Source organism: Gadus chalcogrammus, chromosome 2 (genome assembly GCF_026213295.1).
Source record: "Gadus chalcogrammus isolate NIFS_2021 chromosome 2, NIFS_Gcha_1.0, whole genome shotgun sequence".
NCBI lineage: Eukaryota > Metazoa > Chordata > Actinopteri > Gadiformes > Gadidae > Gadus > Gadus chalcogrammus.
Genome location: NC_079413.1, coordinates 23,105,558 through 23,114,704, shown reverse-complemented (window position 1 = coordinate 23,114,704; position 9,147 = coordinate 23,105,558). Strand labels below are relative to the sequence as shown.

General features: G+C 47.7%; 1 protein-coding gene across 1 annotated transcript; it reads right to left on the bottom strand.

Annotated features, from left to right (window-relative positions):
• Positions 1 to 5,088: 5,088 nt before the first annotated feature.
• On the bottom strand, positions 5,089 to 7,581 carry prl (prolactin). Its single transcript, XM_056605437.1, has 5 exons — positions 7,539 to 7,581; positions 7,150 to 7,262; positions 6,884 to 6,991; positions 5,581 to 5,763; positions 5,089 to 5,280 (listed from the first exon to the last, which is right to left on the bottom strand). Exons 1-5 carry the CDS (start codon positions 7,579 to 7,581, stop codon positions 5,089 to 5,091), a joined length of 639 nt encoding a protein of 212 aa, XP_056461412.1.
• Positions 7,582 to 9,147: the final 1,566 nt, after the last annotated feature.

Here is a 9,147-nt window from a genome sequence, read left to right as displayed (position 1 = left end):
ATATGTTGGGAAACAATTTTAATGTCATAACACTGGAGAGAAAAAAAATAATTATAAAAGAATCAAGAACTGTATAAAATATATTTCAAAGGAATGTTTATTATTTACCTTTTATATTTTTGAAACATGTAAAGAACAAAAGAGGTTAACACAATGTACCAATTCAACAGCATCCAAGAAAAAAGACTTATAAACAGTTGTATTATTTAAAAAGTATGAAGGTTTGACTGTGAATGCTGATTTACCTGAGCAACTCCTCTCATTTACTGATAGGATGAATAAAAAAATATCACTGAAGAATAATGAATAAAAACATAAAACTACCGGGGAAAAAGCAAATCTAATTTAAAAAGAAAATATTAAAAACTTAATAAAAACATTAAAAGCTTATGCCAAAATTTTCTATCCGTGTCTATCTTGTCTCGCTTCTTTGCATTTCTCTTGACCGCAGAATGTATGAGTTTACATCAATTAATTCATTCGCATTTATTGTAATATATCGTTTTACCTCTAGGTGTCACTGTTTGCATGGTTTTAACAACAACATACTTAAGACCTGTAAGTACTTCCTAAAGATGCTTGAATAGAGAAAGAGGAAACTTTCATTCAAGAAACAATAGGGTATTCTTAGGTTGGTTTATGTTGTCTTTACTGGACCATTTACTCGTGATGAAATACGACCAGATCAAACTACTCCTACTCATGTTCGGCTGAAACACAGCCCGTTTATCAGCTACATGAGCCTCAAGCTACCCTCGGCCTCCCACTGCCATAGCCGTCACTCTCGGTAGCGTACATCTGGGGCACGGCGAAGACAGCCAACCGGACGTCGGACGGATGTGGAGGTCCCGCCCCCTGGGTTCCAGAGCCCTCCTGATTGGAGGAGGCCGGGGTCAACACGGTGGTGTCGACGCGGGGATGTGCCTGGGAGAAGCTGCTCCGGTATTCGCTGCCGCTGCTGTCGGCCAATAGGAGGTCGGCGAGGGGGCGCATGGATGGCGAGGGCTCTAAGTGAGGGGCGCCGCGGCGGGCGGGTGGGGGGGCCACGCGGACACGGGCGGGGTGGGGCGAATAGGCAGGTGGGACGTCCAATCGGGAGGGAGCGCTGAGTTCGGAGCTGGAGAGGTGAGGGGTTAAGGGATGGATGAGTTAATACAGAAGGAAGACCGAAACGGGTTCAGAGGGAAAGCTTGGAGCGGTAGATAGAGCAATCTTTGGTGTGTGTGTTTGCGTGTGCGTGTGCGTGTGTGTGTGTGTGTGTACAGCATGTATGTATTTGTGTGTGTGTGTGTGTGTGTGTGTGTGTGTGTGTGTGTGTGTGTGTGTGTGTGTGTGTGTGTGTGTGTGGATTTGTGAGCGTGTGTGTGTGTATGTGTTTGTGTGCATGTTTGTTTGTGTGTGTGTGTGTGTGTGTGTGTGTGTGTGTGTGTGTGTGTGTGTGTGTGTATGTGTTTGTGTGCATGTTTGTTTGTGTGTGTGTGTGTGTGTGTGTGTGTGTGTGTGTGTGTGTGTGTGTGTGTGTGTGTGTGTGTGTGTGTGTGTGTGTGTGTGTGTGTGTGTGCGTGCGTGCGCGTGTGCGTGTGCGTGTGTGTGCCTGCTTGTGTATGTGTGACAGAGAGCATGACCCAAGCTGGCACCAGCTGAATTTCAAATCCCAGAACGACCCACAGCCCCCCCCCCGACCCCCAGCTGCGGACCCCACGATAGGGAGCCCAACGTGGGGGTAGGGACAGCCGGGGTCCACGTACCGCTGGAAGCGCCGGAAGCTAGCATGAGCCGTGCTAACAGGAGGCTCCGCCCACCACCGCGCCGAGTCAAGCTGCTCGTACAGGCTCTGGGACGGCAGACACACACACACACACACACACACACACACACACACACACACACACACACACACACACACACACACACACACACACACACACACACACACACACACACACACACACACACACACACACACAAATGTCACGAGGTTAAACAGCACTGCTAATACAATAGTTGCATTTTTTTTTATCATCATATTGTTTATTAAGTGTCGTAGTGCTGTGGGACGGGGTCTAGCTCACCCTCAGAGTGTCATAGTGCTGTGGGACGGGGTCTAGCTCACCCTCAGAGTGTCATAGTGCTGTGGGACGGGGTCTAGCTCACCCCAGAGTGTCATAGTGCTGTGGGACGGGGTCTAGCTCACCCCCAGAGTGTCATAGTGCTGTGGGACGGGGTCTAGCTCACCCTCAGAGTGTCATAGTGCTGTGGGACGGGGTCTAGCTCACCCTCAGGGTGTCGTAGTGCTGTGGGACAGGGTCTAGCTCACCCTCAGGGTGTCATAGTGCTGTGGGACGGGGTCTAGTCTAGCTCACCCTCAGGGTGTCATAGTGCTGTGGGACGGGGTCTAGCTCACCCTCAGAGTGTCATAGTGCTGTGGGACGGGGGGGTGCGGTGCCTGTAGCCCCCGGTATCGATCCCGGGCCTCGCTGAGCGGAGCGGACAGAACCCGGAGGGAGGGGCACTCCTTCAGCTGGGCGGAGGGAGACAGAAACAGCATGATAGTAAATGTATCCATGTATTTAATATCACCTGTAAACGTCCCACCATGGTCTGATGTGCGACCCGGATGCCCACAGAGACACACATAAGCATTGAGATGATATATGCGTGCCGGGCTCAGCCAATCACACGCAGCATTGCGATCACAGTAACCAAAACAGTTCTGGATCATTTGCGTGTTCGAAGACAAACTACAATCTTGTTGTGTTAACCGGCACTGGTTTTGAATAAGCCACTATTCTGATCCATTGGAAATCTTTGGAAGTGATCCTAAATAAACATATTCCCCTTCCATGAACAGGCGCTAAGCTAATGTCATTGTAGCTCTGCATTTCAATGGAAGGCTAACAGATACTATTGGAAGAGACTTTAACCAGCCTGTTACATTAATATCAAAGTCTTTGTATGGCTAGGTGATGACCGAAGACGTCGAGGAGACGTGGAGTTTATCTGTCAGCATTTATTTCTGTGGAACATCTAAGATAGGGAACATCACACGTGGGTTCGGGAAAATAATGCTGGCATCCCCCTTTTCCAGACTTCAAGCAAGAGAAAGTCTGGCTGTGTGCAACCTCAATTAATGCCCCATCAGAAACAATAACAAACGATTAGTGGAACTAAAGAAATAATATATATATACAGGCTGGAAATCTGTTAATGCTAACCCAGTGAGCTACCCTTCTGGATGCACAATAATGAATTTTTAATAAACAACTTCTAAGACCATTTTATATATTTTTGGTAGGCCTAAAGATAAAATTTCATTTGAATAGGTATTCCTTTGACGGAATTCCTCGCGGATTCTTGCGAGTGAAAACGCAGACTCCATGAGGGTGTCCCGGGTACCCGCTCACCCGCTGGGCCAGGGGGGCGATGCGGTGGGAGGTCCAGTGTGGGGGAGCCTTGGGGTAACGGGTCTGGACCTGCCAGCCGGCCTGGGGCCGCCCGGCGTGCGCTGTCCCCGACGTGGTGCCCGGGGCCGCGGGAGCTGAACGGGCGACCCGCTGAAGAATGGGGGGAAGGGGTCCGTCCTGTCGACAGATGTGTCTACATTCACTGGGTTGTCACGCTCACCAAAGCACCACCCGTTCGCTTTGGGTTAAGTAACAGTCTACACAATCGTCATCAAAGTGGTTTGGGTTAAGCTACAGGCTTTCTGTTAAGCTACAGGCTGCAGAATCGTCAAAGTGGTCATATTGTCCGAGGGACAACACCGGCATTGATTTGCAGTGCTTCAACCATTAATACATTGACCTCTGATCTTTCAGCGCTACATTTCACAGCAGGTTTTAAATGGAGATCCATTTAAAATGGTATGACCTGTGGTTTGGGTCAATAGCACTCCTGGTAGGACTACAGGGCGTACCTCCTTATTGGTAGGCCTACTGGGAGACATGCTTTTGATTCTTGATTAAATATCGTTCTCTCCATATCTACTGTCCACCTCTAAGGCCGCGACAGGGGGGCGGGTCCGAGCCGGCTGTCCTGCATGTGTCACTTGTCGGTCTCTTTCGGATCGAGGAATTCAAAGCCGCCAAGATTCTGCACCTACTGTCTCCATCTATTCAAAGTTCAACTGTAGTCTATTTAAATGTAAGGTCAGCCACCCTCTGACTTTTCGAAAGCGCATCCGAGCACGAGCACCCGTCAGTGACTTAAATAATCAATCAGACATGTCTGTGGCACTGTGTCCAAATGGCCTCTAATAGGGAGGGGAGCTCTTAAAGGGTATTCAAAAGATAACATCTGTAGCACTCTTAAAAACATTTATATCAAAAGATGTATAGACTCAAGACATGCATTGATCATGTGACCAGCTTAATGCCCAACTTATAGTGCAAAACGCGCCATCACTTATGGAGTCATGGCGCTTTAAAGTGTCTGCAAGGGACGGAGCGTAAAGTCAATGATGAAGAAATCATTCAGGAACACCCACCTTGCCGACCACCTCCACCTTGAAGGGTGGAGGTCGCGAGTACCTGAGGCCGATCTCATAGCTGGTCTGCGGGATCTCTCCGCCCCGTGGCTCAGCGAGACCCATATACCCGCACTTGTGAACTATCTAAACCCGCAGGAACCAACGACCCAGTCTTTAGTGGGACATAACTCTGGTACAACAGTAAAGCAGATTATTGGTGGATCATCGACATGCAGAAAAGAAGAGAATAGATTTCTGTTTAGTTGTCGCCATGGCAATTGTGCTTGTTTATCTTCTCCTGTGACTTTTACGCTCTGTTCAGTATTCACGACGTGCGCAACGCAGGTTACGTTCTTTATTCTACTACTTTCTATACAGGCCCTTTACAAAACCTATACTATATTATTATTGTTGTTAAATAATAATAATCACTAACAACAGATAATAATACTAATATTATAACATTGGACTCAAATCCTTGCAAGAAAAAAAAGTATTTATTGAAATTCAAGCAGTAACAGGCACAAGGTGTTTGAGTGTAAGAGTAAGACTAAAGTGCAGCCAGTTCCCGCCGGTTCATCTGTCCATCATTCCAGCGCCCGGTCATTCGTTGGCCTAGCCTAGCAGGACTCGGGTCTGGACTTGGCCGCCCTGCAGCGCAGGACCTTCAGGAAGCTGTCGATCTTGTGGGAGTCGCGGCGGAAGCACGACAGCAGGAAGTGGAAGTTGACGAGCTTGGAGGGGTTGTCCTCGCCCAGGTTGGGCCCCCCGTGGTAGGGCAGGTAGGACAGGTACTGGGAGGCGGGGCCCATCTGCTCCACGGGGCAGGGAGGGTAGACCAGGTTAGGTCTGTTTGTGTTGTGTCGCGTTGTATATAACTGTATCGTGTTGCTTTCTGTTGTGTTGTATTGTGTTGCATTGTACTGAATCGCTTTGTATTGGATTGGATTGAGTTGTGTTGCGCACACACAAATTCACGCATGCACACACACAAAAACCAAACATAAACACACACACCTCCACCCCCAGGCCCACCTCCGACCCCCCCGGGCCGACCTCCACCCCCCCAGGCCCACCTCCACCCCCAGGCCCCCCTCCCCCCCGGGCCCCACCTTGCTGGAGAGGACGTCCAGGCCGTCCTGCAGGCTGGAGGCGTGGTCCAGCAGCTCCAGCAGCCGGGTGGACACCAGGCCCTGGGCGGCGGCGGGAAGCGAGCGTGACTCCTGGGACAGGATCAGCAGCGGGTGGACCCAGGCCTGGAGCAGCGAGCGGGCCAGGGACATCAGCTCCGCCTCCTGGGGGGGGGGGGGGCGTTCACATTCAGACGGCCCGTGTCTCTCATCGGCTGGACGGCTTCAGAAGCGTGGAAGCCTTTGAGTGTCGAACCAAAGTCGTCCGACCGGAAGGACTTTATATGATTTAATTTTAAAAATGGCACTCTGAGCGGGAACTTGTGTAAGGGACGGACGTCTGTTTGTGATTGGTTCAGGCAAAACTGTCACTTCTCCGCCCTACCAAATGATTCACTTTCCCTCTCGTATGTGTGAATGTTTTTACAGTTTTTTATTTCATATATCACTTTGAAGAACCAGGCAGGATAGTCCAACGCAGTTGTTGTCAGCCAGTGGGCCGGGCCCCGGATTTGGCTGACCTGAAATGCATTCAGTGTTGCGGGAGATTTGATTTGATGTTGGCAGGGTTAAAGCACAAAATGAAACCAAAACTTTTCTGGTTATGGGTTATGGGTTTTATGGTTGTTGTGGCGAGGCTGTTTGACACGATCCACTAGATATCTCATGTATGCATGTGATGTGTATGTTTATTTTGTTTGAAGAACCTACATGAGGTAAACCGGGAAGTGGAATCATTTATTTCCTAAATCTAGATCTTATGTTCCTCTCTTCACTCTCTTCTTTCTTTATCCTTCGCTTCTGCCTGTTCTTCTATTGTCTCTTTATTCTTGGATGGCTTTGTTGTCGCGTTTTGCCATTGAGTACATTACATTGGTGGCAAAACATTCACACTAACATTTAGGGAATTAAGCAGATGCTTTTACACAATAAGTATACTTGTGAGTACTTGTATTTGTCAGAAGAAAGAGAAACGAAAATAAATCGCTGTCGGTACAGTAAAGAGAAGAAACAAGTCCCAAGCACTTACAATCGCTAGGTTAACCCATTCCCTGTGTACAACAACGATAGCTCGGGTAAGAAGCTACAACCATCACACCCTCTGTCTGCTCGCTAACGACAGCGACGGGATTTCCCTGTGAGGTGCTTTTGATAAAAAAAAAGCTTCTACTGGTTGCCTGAAGCGAGCCATTGTGCGTTAAGGGCCCGTACGTTAGGCGTGTGACGGAGAGGGCCACGGACTGCAGGAGGGCTCGGAGACAGGCGGCGAGAGAGGGACACTTACGCTCACGCTCAGAGTCTGCTCCTTGTCGTTGGGCGTCTGTAGGGACGAGGTGTGGCACATGTTGGGGCGGGGCATCAGCAGACGTCCCCCGGAGGGCAGGTGACTGTCCTGTGGCGCAAACCAGAAAGAGAATGTTCTTCATGCAAAAAAAGTACTTTTCTGATCAAAGTATCAATCGCTGCACACCTCACTAAACACATGATGCATTGATCTCTTCCTCACACACTCTCACTGGAGATGGGGGGGGGGGAGGGGGGGGGGCTGACCATGTGGTGGGTGAGCGAGGTGCTGATGGAGTGCAGGGTGTCAGAGCGTTGGGACGCCCGGTCCAGGAGGTCGCTGACCGGGACGGCCTGGCAGGCGGCCATGATGCTCAGCACTGAGGGGGAGAGAAGGGGAGCAGGGGGGAGGACAGTCATCCAGGGGGGGAGAGTACCGTCGAATCGATGTTACAGTTAGAAGAGATGGACAATAATGACAATAAATAGAGAATGTTAGTTAAATAAATACGAAAATGTTAAACGCACAAAAGTGGAAAAATAAAACAGGTGTTGGGGAGAATAAACTGTTGTGACTAAACTGAAATGTTACTGTAATCCGACCACACACACATGTGAATACACACATACACAAAAACACACAACTTGCATCTGACCTGTAAGGCAGACACTGGTTCCTTGTGATCTTCTGTCCGCCATCTCTTCTTCTTCTTCTTCTTCTTCTTCGTCTTCTTCCTTTTGTTGGTCTCTGCAGGTTCCTCTTGGTCCTCTGTGAGTCTGTCCATCCCCATCTTCTCCCCTGCGTTATATACGGGCTACGCTCATGTGTTTATGCAGCGCTGTGTTGAAGGACGCACTAATTGTTTCTCAGTCTAAGTCGTTTGTTCCAGTACCATAATGAGAAACATGGACCGAGATGTGCCTTTGTGGATCAGGTTGAACCACAATCTGAGTTCCAAGGTGTCATCCAATGTGTGTGTGTGTGTGTGTGTGTGTGTGTGTGTGTGTGTGTGTGTGTGTGTGTGTGTGTGTGTGTGTGTGTGTGTGTGTGTGTGTGTGTGTGTGCGCGATAGTGTGTGTGCAATTGTGTGTGTGTGTGTATGTGTGTGTGTGTGTGTGTGTGTGTGTGTTTGTATGTGTGCGATTGTGTGTGTGTGTGTGTTTGTGTGGGTGTGTGTATGCGATTGTGTGTGCGATTGTGTGCGTGCGTGCATCTGTGTCTGTGTGTGCGCACGTGTTTTGGTGTGGGGCTGTCTGTGTGTGTGTGTGTGTGTGTGTGTGTGTGTGTGTGTGTGTGTGTGTGTGTGTGTGTGTGTGTGTGTGTGTGTGTGTGTGTGTGTGTGTGTGTGTCCAAGTAGAAGTGTGGAATAATGTACTGACTTGCCTAATTAAGTAGATGAATGAAAACATTAATGATGATTTACGCATGTAAGGACCTTGAATGCACCTTGCTTTTCACAGAAGGGCAGCCCTTCAAAATGTCATTCTGGTTTCTCCTTCCATTTTCTGAACTAAATATAATAAATGAAGTGATCTCATACAAAGAAAATATAAAATCTGAAGACAACGTGAACATTGTCAACGGGAGAAATTTGTTAAAATGTTAAAGTAAAGTGAAACGTTGACATTGATATGTTGGCACTGTTGAAATTCTGAGCATGATGACATTATTTTACGTATAATTGAAAGCTATATGCTATTCTTGGATCAAACATCAATAGTTAATTCTTTATTTATTTGTATTAAAAATAAAACAAATAATTAATAATAGATTTATATGTAGTATTATTCTCCTTATTTTAAATATTATATTCATGAATAAAATGTTAATGTAATTAATAAAGTCTTAATTAGCCTTCAAGAGATACTGCAATGTAAGTTCAACTAATGATAAACGTACATAATGTGTACCGATGAAGAATAACTTATTTTTAGGACACATCTTGACAGCCACATTTGATTGAATGTTATAGCCGGTTCATGGAAAGATACAGGCAGCAAAACGACCAAGCATTTGTTCAATGAGACAATGGCTGCACATGTGCCTAAACGTACACATCTTGGGCGGTAAAAACAAAGGAAACAAATGTGAGAGGGAGGGACCATCGTGGAGAGTTTGGGATTGGCCATGGCTGAAGTCGGAGATACCAAGTTAAATTGCAATACTCTATATGGGAAGTGGACATGTCTGCAAGGCTGCAAGCAAGGCCGCCAGACAGCTAAAGGAATCGACACAATGAAGGAGGCCTCAATGGGTGCAAATGC

Coding starts and splice junctions, on each gene's coding strand:
- prl (XM_056605437.1), bottom strand. CDS start 7,581: ATGGCGGACAGAAGATCACAAGGAACCAGTGTCTGCCTTACAG. Junction 6,992..7,149: donor CCTCGCTCACCCACCACATG/GTCAGCCCCCCC, acceptor TTTGCGCCACAG/GACAGTCACCTGCCCTCCGG. Junction 5,281..5,580: donor TGGACGTCCTCTCCAGCAAG/GTGGGGCCCGGG, acceptor CCCGTGGAGCAG/ATGGGCCCCGCCTCCCAGTA.